Raw genomic sequence first — 17,751 nt, 5'->3', positions numbered from 1 at the left:
TACAAATAAAGTGCTTGCAAAAATCTCATTAGGTGATTTTTTTAAGGTAGGTAACTCATGCCACAGAGATATATGAATTAAGATCTGTTTTACTACTTTTACTGCAAGGGTCCATATCTCAGTGTATATGATTTGGTATTACGTAAAATTATCTCTTGATACCTAACCTCTTACACTTGACAGTAAATGTAGCATTAGAGAATAAACAGTACTTGGAAATATTTTTTTAGCTTCATAAAATAGAGGTCACCTTTCCTCACCCTTTTGATCTTTTTGTCCTTCTTAATAAAATACATCATGATTTGTGTTTTTATCATTCTTGTGAAATTATCTAAAAGCTTTAGCCTCTCATTTTAACTTAGCTTCTAAGAACCTTTAAATGGTAACCCAGTCAAAGCTGAGATGTGTTTACAATTAAATGCAAGTATTATGAATTTACTTTGTACTATATCTATCATTTTAAATTATTAGTGCATTATTTTCACTTTAGAGCTTATAAAGATCCTTGTGATTCAGGGAGAAGACCGTCCTTTAGATAGAGCAGCTGAATGTCCCAGTCTGGAGGTGGAGTCCAATTTTTTATGCTTTGAGTATTCCTAAAAATACCTCAAGGTTTCAAGAGAGGTAGTAAGGAAAATTATAAAACTTGGATTACCTAAATGAAAGACCATTTTTAAATTCTACTGATGGTTTGGCAGTTTTCAGGGCTTGCCAGTTTGTCTGGTTATTAAAATACCCGAGGTGTCTTTCCTGAGCCTGAGAGAGGAAGGTACTTTTCAGACCCACTAGGTCTGGAAGATCTTGGGCTAAGTGATCCTTGGAGGCATTCTAGTTTGTCAGTGCATTTGACTTTTATAGTGTCTACAATGTAAAGTGATCGTTTTCCAAATGTTTTGTTATTATCTTGTTTTCCAATGGTGGAACATATTTTTTCCCTTTTAAGTCTTATAATAAGAAATATAAGAAAATATGAAAGTGTTCTAAAGGAAGATAAGCCAGGAATATATGAGTCAGTGAAAACTAGTTAAGTTTTAGACTACCATGAGTGTTTCTCAAGCCTTTATAAGTATTACTTTCATTTTACTAGGTAGTTAGAATATTTTTTAAAGGTTGAGAATTTTAGTAGTTCAAATTTGTTGACGTTGCATGTAATCAGTAGAATTTTTCTCACCCACTTGATTTGCTTTATGTTCATTTTATCCCTCATTTTTCTTTTTATAGGACCCAGTGTTGTCTTCCAGTGTGAAAGCACCCCAGAGACCCACTATCCAAGTTTGACTCTAGCGTGGAGACAGGGCAGGCAGCCCTGATCAAATATCTCCTACACAATTCCTTAGCTTCGTTCTCAAATGTTAGAGCCACTTGTGGTTATTTCTCTGTGTTTCTAATTTACAGTTAAAATTTATTTGTAACAAGTTAAAGGATAGTGGGTCTTTGTGTGGCTTTCCCTGCTGTTCACTCTGGCATCCTTTAGCATTTTTCTTCTTTTTTAATTTGGTAATTGTAGGTCATTAGCATGCATACTGAGTTTGCCCTTACATGGTGGGAGTTCAAACACACAAAGACCCACTATTTGCACAAACTGTTCTTGCTGGTTTGGAATGGGCTGCCATGCTTTTCTAATGTTACTGCAACATGTATATTCATTACAAAATTCAGAATTGCTTATGTTTTGCTGTTACGTTTGACCTAATCTTAATCACAGTGAGCTCTTAATTGGTTCAATATGCAATTTGTCCCCCAATAGGCACTGTTTCCTCTGTTACTTTCTAATATGCCACTATAAGTACCAATATTTAAGTTTGTTAAAAGGCCAAGAATTGGAAATATCCTTTTCTCTATTTTCTGTGTATTTTGGGGTGGGAATGATGACACTTTGGGGGAGCTTTTCTTACCTCGTAGAGGAGGGAAGTGGCCCACCCCACCTAGCCATATGTGCAGAGCAGGGTGGGTTTTATCTGTTGCAGCTATCCCAAAATGAGCCCTGTACCGTGGGAGTCCACTGGGGTCTCTGGGCTCATGAAGGTACTGCTAATGTGCTGCAGCAGGCAGTTGTTATTTCTTTACTGATTACCTAAAAATGGATTATTTTTGAGGAATGAAAGGCTCCCATCATTGACTACAATATATGACACTTTCTCTGCCTTAGCAGAGCATTTATATCTATACATTTTAAAGTCAGAAATTCATGTTATCTATTTTAATGAGGTGACTCCATGTCCCAGGTCACAAAGGGGCACAGGTTGACTTTCTTCTTAATGTATTTAGTAAAGATCATAAGAAATGCTTGAAGAGTTTAAATGCCCTTGAAGCAGGCAGACAGTCTCTATCTAGCTGAGAATGAATTAGAGGGAAGGAAAGCTGTGTGGGAGATGGCATTCCTCTGTGTCCATGAAGCTGCTTTGTGGCTACAGAACTGATTTTACCATTCAGAATTCTCTACCTAATATCTATTCTTCAACCACATTGGCAACTTTGGCATAGGACTTCACTTCTTTTCCTTGAGCCAAAAACTGCAAGGATAGTAAAACATTATTATAAATGTGAGAGTACTTAGTTGACTTTTAGTGGATAGTATTAAATCATATTTGAAAATCAATGAGAAGATTATGCAATTTAAACTGTTTACAAACTGCAGTGCAATCTACTGTTTCTGAATGTCCAAGTATTATCAGGAAAAGTGTACATACAATCACAGAGTCTTATTTCCTCACAGAGTTCTTTAAGAAGAGTGAAATGTGTTTTTATATCTCTGAGGCATATTTTGTGCAATATTTGTGTTAATGTGCCTATACATTATGAATGAATGATTTTAGTCATATGTTCCCTAAATCATAACTTTACAACACTTGAGGAAGAATCAACGGTTTAGTTAGAACTTCACAAAATTTAAATGTCTGTGTTCCGGAATACTTCACATCGTTGGGATGTATGGTGACGGGCATGTGTGCTCCCTGAGGCAGGGATTTCTAGTTACTAGACCACCTCAGCTTTTAGCATTTGGCATCATCATGATACTTTTATAAAATATGACATTAAATGGAAAGCAATAATATTATTTTACAGGTGGCATAACAGATTTGCCTGCAGTCACTAAAGGGTACAGTGTAAAGACTGAATCCTTGTAAATTCAGCTGATCTTCTAAATTGTACGGGTTACTTGGTCTTGCCTTTTATTTTCTGAACATGTTAGTTGGGTTCAAATTCAGGGCAGTTTAAATCCACCTTAAATCCTGAAGTTAGAAATAAGACCACTTAATTAATTACATGATATAGTATAACATTCTCTCTTTATAATTTTGAATTTGGGCTTATTTAATACACTGATAAATTATTTCAAAGGTATTTTTGTAGCTCAAATTGCTTCCCTTTTACACTGATAACTATAGATTATTAAGAATGACATTCTGGTAGAGATTAGTGTCTGTAAATCAATTTGAAAAGAATATATTCATCAGGTACTATGGACTAAGTCTTATAATGGCGTATTTAAACTGAGTGTCTGTCTGGGAAATAAATTTACTGTATTTACAGAAATACCTCTCTCTGTTTAGGTATTTTGTCATATATTTGACAGGAAGCTAAAAGTAAAGGAAATGGTATGGCATATAATAATAACTTGTCCTTTTTAAAAGAGCATGCAATCCTTTGCAATACCTCATATTCAGCCACATATTTGCTCTCTTCCTCATTCAGTATAAGAGGCAGCTTCAGTTTACTTAGAAAGCGACATTAGAAGGAGTTTATCAGGAATGTAGAATTTTAAAATGGGAGCACAACTGAGCAAATCTGAACCCTGTAGGAGGTGAAGAATCAAAATACCTTAGTGAGTGTTGATACTTTGGGTCTGAGTAAAGCTGGAAAAAAAAAAAAAACACAAAATACCTGTTTATTTAAAAATTGCAATATGTTGTAATCATTTCTACAGTATGTGATTAAACCTGATGGGTTTTTCAGCAATGAAAAAATCAGTTCTAAGACCAAAGCTGATTTTTTTAGAAAATTTGAAAATCTAAATCAATCCTACCTGTTGTATAGTTTCCTCTAAAACTTTATCCTAGGGAGTCATTTTAAAATAATACAGCTATTAAAAGAGTATAACTGCTACATTAGTGTTTTAAAATATAATATGAATTCTGATAGTTTAAAATAAAGTAGGGGAAGGGAAGGAAAAGTAGAGAAAGCAATGCCAATTCCAGTCCAAAGCTTTATTTGCCAAGTTTTCTTAGGATGAATTTTACCAAGTTATAAATTCTTGTAAATAGACTCTCTAATGGAAAGACTGAGAGACTTTTGCCTATAGTGGCATTATTGGATGCTGCTGTGATGCTACTGTAATGTAATAAATTATTAAATTGTTGCAAAGTGCTGTTTTTTTGCCTTAAATTTTTATTTTGTGCGTCTTGAAAACTATAGTATTAAAGGTATTGAGATTGTGCAAATGCTGGGCACGCTTGGCATGAGGTCATTCATTTTCATTTTTACAAAATTGTAATATAACTATGCAAGTGTGTTTATTAAAGGGACACAAACTACATTATTTGTATTGTGTATTTCTTTTGAAGCATCCTTTAAAACTTATTTTTAACTGTTTATATTCTAGTCCTGTTTGAATTTCTTTGGAATTTCTCTTTTTCCTTAACATGGTCTCTTGGTCCAGACCAGCAAGTTGTATGTGTAGTACAAGGGACAAAAGAAATTTTTAAGTGGTAACAATTGAGATAGTTTGACCCAAGATAAGTGTATGTATCTCAAAAGCAAAAGAAATTTTGATTTGAAAGTACAAGAAAATATCTAGGATAATAATAGACTACTATGTTATTTATAATTTTTACTCCAACTTTATCTCTAAAAAGATTGGAAGGAATTTACAAGTTAATACTCATTGCTAGACTAACACTCAATGTAGACTAAGACATTAGTCTTAGTAGTCTTAAATGTAGACTAAGACATTTTTAGTACAAAATAATAAGAGTCTATATTCAGTAAAAGAAATTCCACTGGATGCTTGGAGGCACCAGAGTTAAGCAGTTTTACACTTCAGTAATCAAGTTGGTGGTTTCACCTTGAGTGAAAAAAAGTGGATCAAAATCCAACCCATCTGTCAATGTATGATATAAACAGTCTCTTTCCAAAAACCTTTTTTAATCTCTGTAAAGTCTTTCAACGAACATATGTTGAGTATTTGTATAAGCGAATGCAGAGTACTAGGTCCTGAGAATGTGAAAATGAGTGTCAGATGGTCCAGGTCTCAGGTAGGACCTAACTGTAAGAGGATCAGGCATGAAAGCAGATGATTATAAAACAGCGTGCTAAGCACACAGAGATATTTACTGGGCGCCGAGAGTGCAGGGACTTCCCAGGAGGCACTAGTGGTAAAGAACCTGCCTGCCCCTGCAGCAGACGTGGGTTCAATCCCTGCGTCGGGAAGATCCCTTGGAGGAGGGCATGGAAACCCACTCCAGTATTCTTGTTTGGAGAATCCCATGGACAGGAGCCTGGCGGGCTATGGTCCATAGGATTGCAAAGAGTTGACCACAACTGAAGTGACTTAGCACACACGCACACAAGAGAGTATGGAGGAGGAATACCTAATTCATCTGTAGATTGGTGAATTAGAGAAGACTTCCTGGATAAGGCAACTGCTTGATCCATAAGATAAGTAGGAGAAAGCCAGATTGGCGGGTAGAGTGGTGGGGAGAGTGATAGAGACAAGCAGCAGCCTGGATGCAGGAGGAGAGGGGTGACTATAGCAGTTCATTATTGCTGGAGTAGGAGTGGAAAGCCAGCAAGACAAGTTGAGGCTTGAGAGCAGGCTGGGGGCTAAACCAGATTCCTAGCTTGGCTGCTCATTGGAATCACCCCCCGGGGCCCTTTGACAAGCTATTGATGCCTGATTTAAATGGCCTGAAGTGAGGCCTAGGCATGGGGATTTTTTAAAACTCAGATGATTCTTATGTGAAGCCAAGGTAGAGAAAAAACCATGAAGCAGCATTAAGAATAGTTTCTGAGGGAACACTGGGAGGAGTTGAGGGATTTATGGATTGTGTGGACAGGTGAAAGGGTCAGTTTGATTCTCAGGTTTGTATCTTGGTGATGGGGAGAAATGGTGCCACCAGCTACAGTAAAGAATCAGTTGGGAGAAGAAGATGAGTTTGGTTTTGACTACAAAGTACCCGTGGGACATCCAGATAGAATTGTCCAGCAGGTAATGAGATATAATTAAGATATACAGCATCTGATGTACATCAGCTGGTGGCATGAATGCATATTGATAGTTTCTGAGCCAGTGAAAGTAAATGAGGTGACCTGGGGAGAAAATCAGACCTTTGAGGGTATCAGGACTTAAGGGTTGTATAGTGAAAGGAACCCATGAAGACAAGAAACAAAGGTTCTAGGAGAATAAAGAGATTGTTATGCTAATATCACCATTTTTATAAAATAATAAAATTCTACCTGTATAACCATTGCTCATATCAGTAAAATGAAAAGAGGAAAAGTGCTATTTATTGAGTACTTATTAGTCTAGGTATTTTTCTAAGGTCCTTATTATTGTTTTCTTTTTATAGGCATGGAAATTAAAACACAGAGAAGTTAAATAACTTGGTCAAGGTTACACAGATAGTCAGTGATAGAGCTGGGTTCAAACCCAAGTGGTTGGCTCAGAGTCCATCCTCTTAGCTTCTACTCTCCAGTGCTAATGTTGCCTCCCAATTTCATAATAATGAAGTTCCTGCAGTACAGCCGTAGCTTGAACCAATGAGAAGACAAGAAGAAAAATCAAAGGCTGCAGTGTTTTCTCTGTGTAAAATGTACATGCAGAGAAGATGAGGAAGCAAAGGCTGAATATTATAACAAGGATAAGAATCTCTAAGAAGAATATCCAAAAGGATAAAACTGAACATAATCACTTTTTTGGTAACAGCTTTGTTGAGACATAATTTACACTCCATACAGTTCCCCCAGCTATACAAATCAGTGGTTTTTAGTATATTCACTGAGTCATGCAGTCATTATAGAACATTTTCATCACCTCAAAAAGAAACCAGTATCCATTAGTTATCACTTTCATATCTGCCTAAGCACCCTGCCTTCCATGCAGCCTTGCTGCTGCTGCTGCTAAGTTGCTTCAGTCGTGTCCAACTCTGTGTGACCCCATAGACGGCAGCCCACCAGGCTCCCCTGTCCCTGGGATTCTCCAGGCAAGAACACTGGAGTGGGTTGCCATTTCCTTCTCCAATGCATGACAGTGAAAAGTGAAAGTGAAGTCGCTCAGTCATGTCTGCCTCTTAGCGACCCCATGGACCGCAGCCTACCAGGCTCCTCCATCCATGGGATTGTCCAGGCAAGAGTACTGGAGTGGGTGCCATTGCCTTCTCCATCCATGCAGCCCTAGGCGACCACTAATCTGTGTTCTGTCTCCATGTTTGCCTATTCTGGACATATACAAATGGAACCATAAAATGTTTGGGGTTCTTTTGATTGGCTTATTTCACTTAGCGTAACATTTTCAAGTTACATCATGCCATAGGATGTGTCAGTACTTCATTCCTTTCTATGGCCAAATAATATTCCATTGTATGGATATAATGTTTTCAAGGTACATCATGCTGTAGGATGTATTGGTAGTTCATTCCCTTTTATGGCCAAATAATATTCCATTGTTATTTATCCATATATTAATTGGTGGACATTTGGGTTTTTACTCTTTGGTTCTTATAAATAATGCTCTGTACATTTATGTACAAGTTTTTGCATGGTCATACAACTTCATTTTTCTTGGGTCTGTACCTAGAAATGAAATTGCTGGATCAAATGGCTTGACTTTTTGGGAAACTGCCAGACTGTTTTCCAAAATGGTTACAATTTTTTTTTTTAATTCCCACCAGCAGTGTACAAGGGTTTTTGTTTCTCCACATTTTTACCAATGCTTATTATTATCTGACATATTATTAAAGCCATCCTTGTAGGTGTGAAGTGATATCTTGTGATTTTGAATTACAAACTCCTCCGTGACTAATGATGATGGAGCATCTTTTCATGTGCTTGTTGGCCATCTGTATGTTTTTTGGAGAAGTGTGTATTCAGATCCTTTGCTTATTTTTAAGTTGAGTAAATTGTCTTTATAATCACTTTTAAAACTTTTAAACATCAACAAATTTGGAAAGATGTGCTTAAGAGAGATGTCTTAATGATGTTATCAAAGGCAAAATCCAAGAGTGATAAAATGAATTAATAGGAAGTTGTGGCTGCTTTGAATCATGGCTCTATGAGCTCACCCCTAGGAGCCTTCACCTCATCTGTATAATGAAGAGAGTAATATCTATATTACATGTGAGACTTAAGCAATTTATGAAGCACCAGTCCAGTGTCTTAGCATATAGATACTGGAAATAACAGTTAATACTTACCAAGCATTTGCTGTATCCTAAGTGATGAACCAAACATCTTGGGTGTGATGGAATATAAGTAGAGTCCAGATCTGACTCCAGAGCTTGTGCTCTCAGCCATTCCTCGATAACTTGGAGTTGTTACTTCAAATCACAAAATTAGAACAGTCATCATTTAACTCCAAGATATAGGTGAGAAGAGGGTAAAGAGCATTAAGAGAATTGAGGCTGGTAAATTTGCATTTCAAGGTAGTGGAAGGACCTGCTGCTGTGAAACCTGTGTCACCAGGGGTCACCTGTTAACCACCATGAAATCAGAGTCAGGCAGTGCTACAGAATTAGTGTGTTCTAAACTCAGCATAGTATTGGGCATAGTATTGGGGCATAGTATTATATAGTCATAAACAAGCTGGAAAACACAGGCTGTATAGTCATACCATTGGGTAAAGTTAGGGGTGTAGCAGTCTGTTTAGTAATAAGAAAAAACCATATGTGCAGAAAAAACTCCTGTTGCCCCAGGTCAGTACTGTAGTAATGGGCGAACTAATAAAGAGCATGAAGGGTACACAGTCTGTTTGAAGTTGGCTGTTAGATACAAGTTGTTATGCATGTGTAACCGAAAAGAAGTTTAGTAAAGGGACCAATGATGTCACAGAGATATAAAAAAGAGTTAAAGGTGAATAAGGACCCTGTTGGCTTCTTCAGTGCCTTTGGGTTTTTTGGCATTCCAAATATTTCTACTGAAATCTTTTTTTCCTCAAGAATTCAGCAAGCTTGAGGCCAGGTCAGGTTTGTACACACTATTGCCAGTGTTTCACCCCAAATAGGATTGTCGTGTAAGCACCATTTAAAAGGGCCTGGAATTTCAAAGTGTAAGACTTGAATCAACACACCTAGATTTAGGGATTTAGTAGTTCTAAATCCTACAGTAAGTCCCTTAACTACTAAGCCTCAGATTTTCCATATGCAAATTCAAATTTGTATTCCATATACAAATTCAAATTTGTATTTGTTAATCAGAGGATCGATCAGAGGTTTGTAAATAGTGATATACACGTTGGTTATTTGTACTGTTAAAATTGGAAGTTCTGTGCTGTGTGAACATGAAGAAACTACTCTTTCATGATATCTCTTCATAATATTCTGTATTCTGAATAGTACATTAATTCCCTCAGTTGAGTCAGTGATATAGGGTCAAGTCTGGGAGACTAGATAATGCAAAAATCAGCTTCAACTAACTGCTTTTTGAGGCCAGAATCTGCACTTGTCTGCTTTGGGGAGGTCTTTGCTGTCTTTTAGGCTTATAACATTTTATTGTAAATTTAAAAATAAAACCAAATTTATTTTATTTTGGTAAATGCAGATCTACTTGCATTTATCATAGGAGCTGCTTTTGGCAATTTTAGAATGTGTCTGTTTTCTGATAGTCAAATATTTTGCTTTCTGATGGCCTGCAGCATTAGACTATCCACACACAGTCCTTTCTGTACGTAAGCGACATAACACCTGATGGCATAGAACTTGACAAGCATCAAAAAATGACACAAGAGCTTAAAAAATTGTTCAAGGATTATTTAAATTTCCAAAAGCAAAACCACAAATATGTATGGCTTCATGGTGGGAGCATGCTACCTGGCACATGGTTTGCACTCAGTAAATATTTGCCAAGCAGATAAAAGGCTATTCTCTTACAAAATAAGATGTCCAGTAATTTCCTATTGCCCTGATAAAGCTTCAGTATTAAAGACAGCCTTCAGAAAATGCACCCAGCTCAGTCATCTGGATTTACTGTTAAAATCTCATCTCTTCACTGATTTTCCACACAGTGAGACTGAAAACCATTATGTGACACTCTGGCAGCTGAACTTGGGGACACAGAGAATAGCATTGTTCAGAGGCGTTCCTCTCCTCAGAATGGGCAAGGACCTTTCTGGGACTTCGTGACGTCATCTGAACAAGCCCTCTTTGTGTCAGTCATCACAGATTGCCTTTTGTCCTTCACTTTTTGGAATCTTCGCAGCTATCTGCGAAGATGCCTCATTTTCTTGCTTGCACTGTAATTTAGAAGAGTGATTCCCAATTATAGTGGGACACAGAGTTTTCATAACCATTATTCATTATTCATGTTTTGTCTCTCAGTCTCCACATCCTAAAAAACAAGTGTATGTGGGGGGGGGGGGGGGCGGGGACATGGTTGGGGGGGTTCTTGTGGTCCAGCCTACCACTCATTATTTCTCTGGGAACTTTGACCTGATGGTAGCCATGATCTCTCATTTTTCCTACTTTCCCATTCTTCTTGTCTATCAGAAAGAACTTCCCAGGATGTTTTCATCATTCTCTGACTGCCTGTAGTTAATATTGATGTACCATTTCCTGCAGCTCAGAGTCTATCTTCATATCATCGTCTATAAATACTTGTAAAACCTCCTACTATGTGTCAGCCACTGGAGACATAGAAGATTGTAAAATAGATAAAAAGTCCTGCCCTCTTGAAGCTGATACTTGAGTAGGGTAAGACAAAACAAGACGAGTAAGTATGTGATATCTTAGAAAATTGAAGCAGGTTAGGGGGAGAGAGTGCTGGGTGGGGAAAGGTGGATGCGGAGGGATTTCCATTTCAAACTGACTACTCAGATAAAGATTTTCTGACATGGTGATAATGTGAGCAAGGACTTGACAGATGTGATGGGTATCTGGAAGAAGCCCTGTGGACACATGGAAGATCACTGTAGGTAGAGGGAACATTATGTGCAAGGAGCATTCCTGTGATGCTTGAGGAGCAACACAGGGGTCAGTGTGGCCGGTATGAGGAAGGAGCAAGAGGAGGAGGCAGTGAGGACAGAGAGATATCCATGGAGGTGGGGGAGATTGTTTCTTGTGGGCTGATTGTTAGAACTTTGGCTTTTGCTCAGAGTGAGAAAACCCCATTGAAGGGTTTTGATCCAAGGAGTGACATGACCTGCTATGTTTTAGTAGAATAGCTCTGGATTGCTAGGTTAAATTGGGGGTTGGCGGGGGATCAAAATGGTGGTGGATGAGGTAGGACGTGGTCAGATTATGGACCACTCTGATCTGTTTTGAAGATGGAGCTACAAGTGTATTAAATGCGAGGTGTGAGAAGAAGAAAAGTATCAGATGTCTCTGATTGCCTGAGCAAAAGAATGTGTATTCTCTTGTTTATATTCTCATTATATGAGGCCTGTTAATTGTGTTCAAATCTTTCATATTCTTGCTAATTTTCATTAAGAAAAATATATTAAAATCTACTACTTCAATGATAGATTTTTTAGTTTTTCTTTTTTCTTTATTTTTTTGGGGGAAGTAATTCTGTCAACTTTTTGTCTTAAATTTTGAGATGCTCCTGTTAGTTGCAAATAAGATAAGAATCATTACATTTTCATGAGTTTTTTATGATATTGTCTTATACAATCCTTGAAATCCTGTTTTGTCTGTTGCTAATAAATCCCCCCCCTACACTGCTCTTTTATATTTTGCATTTGGATAGTTTTTTTCCAGTCCTTTACTTCTAATATTTCTGTTACTTTATGTATTAGGTGTCTTTGTAAATAGCATCTAGCTGAATTTTTTTTTTATCCAGTCTGGAATCTCTCTTTTAACTGACAGTTTTAAGCTATTTACATTTATTAGAATGGTTTGATACTTTTATTTATATCTATCTTTTTTGATATGTTTTATTTACCATATATTTTCTTTGCTTCTTTTTTTAAAAATTCACATTGAATTTATCCCACTTAGTCATCACTATTATTTTCTAATATAAATAGCTTTCTTCACATCATTACTAGTACTCCTGCTCACCATTCTTTTTTTCCACTACCCTTTGCATCTCTTTATTTCTCTTTTTATTTGATTTTTTTCTTACCAAAGTACATCTCTTAATGGTTCCTTTAGTCTCATCTATTAGTTGTAAATACTCTCAAACTTTGCCTGAAAATGCCTTTATTTCCCCCTCTTCCATGAAAAATGGTCTTCCCTGGTGGCTCAGAGGGTAAAGCGTCTGCCTGCAATGTGGGAGACCCTGGTTTGATCCCTGGGCTTGGAAGATCCCCTGGAGAAGGAAATGACAACCCACTCCAGTATTCTTGCCTGGAGAATCCCATGGACAGAGGAGCCTGGTAGGCTACAGTCCATGGGGTTGCAAAGAATCAGACACGACTAAGCGACTTCTTTCTTTTCTTTCTTCCTTGAAAAATAGTATAATTAGAATTCTAGTTTGACAGTTACTTTTTCTCAACACTCCCTATTCTTGGGTTGCATTGTCTACAGCCAGGTCTGATTGCTGTTCTGTATAATTGTTCTGCCCCTTCTTTCTTACTGTTTCAACAATTTTTTCTTCTTGGTATTTTGCAGTCTAGGTGTGGGTTTATTTTATTTTTTCCCAGGAGTCATTGTTCTTCCTGACTCTGTATAATCATAACTTCCATCAGTTCTAGAACATTCTCAACCATTCTCTCAATATTATCTCTTCCCATTCTTTTTATTCTCCCTTCCTTGGCTCCTGTTAGATGTATGTTGGGCCTTGTCATTTCCTCCTCCATATCTTTTAACTTTAATTTTATGTTTTCCATCTTTTTGTCTTTCCGGGCTCTGTTCTAAGTAACTTCTTCAGCTGTTTTTCAGATTTACTAATTGTTTCCTCAGATGTGTTTGATCGGCTATCTCATCTATTAATATTATGATAATATTTACCTTTCTATTCATTTCTTTTTCAAATCTGCCTATTGTTTTTTTAGACCCTACTTAGGATTTCAAGTACATTATATATGTCTTGAGTTATTTTAAACATATATATTTTATACCCCCTTTTGTTCTAAAGTTCTTGCAGCGCTAATCCTCAAAATGAATGGTGAATCTGTCCTTGTTTCTTGTAATTTTTTACTATGAACTCAGCTTTAGCAAGACTTGGTTTTTTTTTTATGTAAATCCTGTGGAACCAAGGTTGTGAGAGTGACCCTTCAGACTGGGCAAGCATCCTGAAGGTATCACCAGCCAGAAACTAATTTTTGTGTTAATTCATCAGTTTAGGAGTTCTTGAACTCCAAATTTATGTGAGATGCAGCCCCGGCATTTCTGTTCTTTACCCAGCGGGGACTAAATGCTTTCTTGTCATCTCACTGTTGTGGCAGGAGGATTCTTTTCCTAATCCACCCTAATAGTCTTCAGTATCCCGATGGAGCCTCCTCTCATTAACCAAATCCAGGCAGAAGCCAAGTAAGAAAGGAGCTTACAAAAGTACTCTTAGAGTTTGGCCTGTTTAGAGATTGAGAATTTTCTAGAACTGATGAAAGATGTGACTCCACAGATTCAAGAATAACAATGACTTCTGGGAAAAAATAAACCCATACCTAGACTGCAAAACACCAAAGAGAAAAAAAAAATGTTGAAAATAGTAAGCAAGAAAGAGCAGAATAACTACACAGGAACAGCAGTCAGACTTGACTGCACACAACTCAACCCAACGATAAGGAGTGTTAAGAAAAAATAACTGTCAAACTAGAATTTTAATTATACTATTCATGACAGGAGGGGAGATAAAGGCATTTTCAGGCAAAATTTGAAAGTATTTACCACTAATAGATGTGACTAAAGGAACCATTAAGAGATGTGCTTCAGTAAGACAAAAGTACAGAGCAAAGCAGGGGAAAGACAAGAAATGGGTCTGAAGATGACAAAATAGTCTTCCCACCTCCATGGGTTTTCAAAAGCACTGCTAAGTGTTATATTATAGACTATGTCAGACACAGTCCCTAACCTCCACTGGGAGAGATGGCCATACGAACTGTATACAAATGAACTACAAGTCACGTTATGTGAAGTATTATAATATAGATGCAAACAGTATCACGGAAACATGAAGGAGAGGCAGTGTGGGAGCAAGTGGGACAGGGGATGGGAGAGGTTTCCCCAGAGTAGGATCATGTGAGTTGTACCCTGAAGGGGTAATGAGATGGCTTCTGTGTGGAGACGGGCTGTGGACAGAGCCCAGGACAGAAGCGGAAACAGCCAAGCCATGGCCAGTGTGTGCAGCTCATCATGAGGACTGAGCACAGGCCAGGGTGGCCAGAAGGTGGGCGGCACGCTCAGAGGCAGGCTGCTGCTGGATTCAGGAGACTCCAGAGCCTTGTGCTCCCCCCGAGTTAGGACCTCATTCTGCAAAAAACAGCAGCCATTGGACATTTCCATCAGGGAGGAAACCTGATAAAAAAAATGTAGCGGCTGGCTTGAGCTGTTTGATATAAATATAATGTTAGTCACAAATACAAGCCCATGTGTAATTTAAAAGCTTCCAGCAGCTACATTTTAAAAAGTAAAAAGAAACAGATGGAATTAATTTTAATAATTAATTTTACTTAACCCAGCATTATCCAAAATATTATCATTTCAATATGTAATTGGTGTAACAGTTTCTGTACTGATGCATTATTTTACATTCCGGGATGTTTGTACTGGGTCTTTAAAGTCTGGTGTATATTTCACATTTATGGCACTTCTCTATTTGGACTGGCCAAGGTTCAAGTGCTGAGTAGCCATATGTTGCTAATGGGTACTGTATTGGACAGTGCAGGTGTAGAGGATGGCAGAGGGGTGTATTCTATCCATAAACCCTAATTCCTCAGTTCTCAAAAGATTCACTCTCCACTCAAAACAGGGGGTTCTCTGGTCAAGTAAGTGTCTGAGTTCACTCAAACTGAATGTTTCTTTAGAGCAGGGTTTCTCAGAGCCTTGGTATGTCCATGCACCTTGTGACCCCAGCAGAGAAAGGCATCTGTAGCTTTGCCCACACTCATTTGATCCTGCCAGGTCAGGCATGCCGGGAATACATTGTAGTGTTTGCTGGACTGGGGAAAGCAGAGAGCCTGGAGGCAGGCAGAAGCAGAAATGCAAAAGGACACAGCGGGAAGAGGAGAGTGACAGGGGCTGAGGGAGAGACTGGAGGGCTGGAAGCAGCAGCTCATCAGAGGTGTCAGGGCTGTGGGCAGGTACAGGAGGATGTGAGCTCCCAGGGGTCTCTGGACTGGCAATGCTGAGTCGTCATTATCTTCACAAAAGCAGTGTCTTGCTGCTATATTTATTAATAAAATGGATAACAACAAGGACCTACTGCATAGCACAGGGAACTCTGCTCAATGTTACCTGGCAGCCTGGATGGCAGGGGAGTTTGGAGGAGAAAGGATACAATGTTTATGTATGACTGAGTCCCTGAGCCCTTCCCCTGAAACTATGACAGCAGCACTGGCTCTTCTCCAATATAAAACAAAAAGTTAAAAAGCAAAAAGCAGTGTCAGTGGAGCAGTGGGACAGAAGCCAGTGACTCTAAGTTGGAGAGGTGACAGAGAGAGCTGGGGCTGGGGGGAGTGAATGACAGACCCCTCCAGAGCCATTTGGCAGTGAGACCAGAGACGGGTGTCTGAGGAGGGAGCAGCGTTGAAGGAACGTGTGTGTTTGTTGTAAATATTGTGGTAAGAGGGACACATGACTGTGTTCATAGACTGGAGGGGCCACTGAGGACTGGCAGTGGAAGTGGAAGGGCGGGGAAGGGTCCTGCCAGAGAGGGTGGGTTAGGGATTCTGGCTTCTGGAAAAAGTAGGATCCTCTTGGCCCCTGACACAGGCAGGAAGTTAAAGGGGCATCATGCCTGTATTTGTTTTTTTTGCCCTGACGTCAGAGATAAGAGCATCTGAAAGTGATGGTAGGGGTCAGGTTAGAAATTTTGAGGATAAACATTTAAGAACCATAAGTAATGAAATGCACAAATGTCCGCTAGGATGTTAGTACAAGGATTGTCCCACATTCATCCTGATGAAGCTAACATCATGTATGTTCCAGCTTTAGAAACAATAAACTACCTGAGACTATTCCTCTTGTTCACAGACACTGAACAGACAGGCCGATGCTTACAGGTTTTAACATAAATCATTCTTTCCTAAAGTGTGATATCCTGTTGGTGCCCAACACAATGGCATGCAAAAAGAGGGCCCAGGAAAACTCAACTTATGTTAATGGTTACATGTTTATGGTGGTGACTATTGGAAGAAACATAACCAGCACATCGAACCCATGACTTCCCTAGGTATTTAGCTCAAACGTGGACAAAAATGTTATCTAAGTAATAGTAGAGCTGGAATGTGAACATGGCAGAATATGAGTGACCAGGATTTGTAAACCACCAGCGAAGAGGTAGAGCAGCCTTAGAAACTGTTGCCATTGCTTCTACCAGAGCCAGCTGGGTGGTGGGTGATCAGCAACACTGTCCCAGGCATCAGCCTCCTGGCTGCAGAGCCGGGGCAGGCAGGGACCTGAGTTAGCCTTGCTTGTCCCCAGTTCTTGCTCATTCGTGCAGGTCTCCCTGGCAGAATAGGGTGAAACACAGTCCCCAGAAAAGCTTGAGAAGTTTGAGCATGACAGTGGTACTGTGCTCTCTTGGTACCACCAAACAGAACCTGCCTTAATTCAATTTTTGTTTGACCATGGGAGTAATTTTTTTAAGCTGTCGGCAGCATGTGCAGAAAGTGGAATAACTGTCTTCACGAGAACTCTCAGTAAGGCCCAGTCTCTACAAAACACATAAACATTTCAAAGCAGTCAGAGAGAGAACCTCCTTTAAAAGCCTGGTCTGATCCTGGCCTTTTCCACCTCTGTGGCTTTGTGCAGTTGTCCCCGAGCGGGGCGTCTGCCTCGATCCAAACTCCGCCGTCTGCAGAGGCCCCTGGCAGCTGCCCCTGCTCCTGCGGCCTCACTCCCCAGACCTTCCTGCTGCCCTCCTGTCTCCCTCTCGGACATATACCGTGACTGCCCACTGCTGTCACTTGCGGGGCCCCTACCTGCTTTTTCTTTTTGTCTGATAAGCACTTTATGAGGCCTTTCCCCTCCTCCTGTGCATAAGCCAAGCCTTCAGTTTCTAACCCCACGACTCTGAGATGAACATCACTTCAGTTTGACCCTGAGCTCAGCCTGTACACTGATCTGAAGTGAATGCGGTACTTCTCACCCTGATGCCAGGCGAGACTGCCCTGGGCTGCCCTCAAGCTCTGTGGCTGCAGGGTAGCCCGAACCACCATTCTTTGTTCCCTAGGTTTGAGGTAGTGTTCCTGCTGGGAACCGCTGGGTTCTGGGCACTTTAGGTTTCCTCACTGAGCACTTAACTTTGGGAATTCTAGAGAAATGTTTCTCAAACACTTTTTAAACAGCAGCTCACAGTAAGAACTACATTTTACATCCACAGATACATACCTAACTGAAAATTTTCTCAGGACGATACTTACCAATCCTGTTTATGTGGTGCATGCTAAGTCACTTCAGTCATGTCCAACTCTTTGCGACCCTGTGGACTGTAGCCTGC

General features: G+C 39.2%; 1 protein-coding gene across 3 annotated transcripts in view; it reads left to right on the top strand.

The window, feature by feature from the left end:
- The window catches only part of ITSN2 (intersectin 2), a 121,359-nt gene that overhangs the window by 89,033 nt on the left and 14,575 nt on the right, over positions 1-17,751 (top strand). The window contains exon 28 of one of the 3 annotated variants that reach the window (XM_061154907.1): positions 1,222-4,537. The exons of the other annotated variants lie outside the window; for them this stretch is intronic. Coding sequence (XP_061010890.1) covers positions 1,222-1,223 — 2 coding nt within the window. The 3' untranslated portion in view covers positions 1,224-4,537. Of the gene's footprint in view, positions 1-1,221; positions 4,538-17,751 lie in introns of those variants that run through there. 3 annotated transcript variants of the gene reach the window in all.

This window comes from Dama dama, chromosome 11 (assembly GCF_033118175.1).
Source record: "Dama dama isolate Ldn47 chromosome 11, ASM3311817v1, whole genome shotgun sequence".
Taxonomy (NCBI): Eukaryota; Metazoa; Chordata; class Mammalia; order Artiodactyla; family Cervidae; genus Dama; species Dama dama.
The sequence above is the reverse complement of the archived record's forward strand: the minus strand, read 5'-3'. Positions and strand labels throughout refer to the sequence as shown.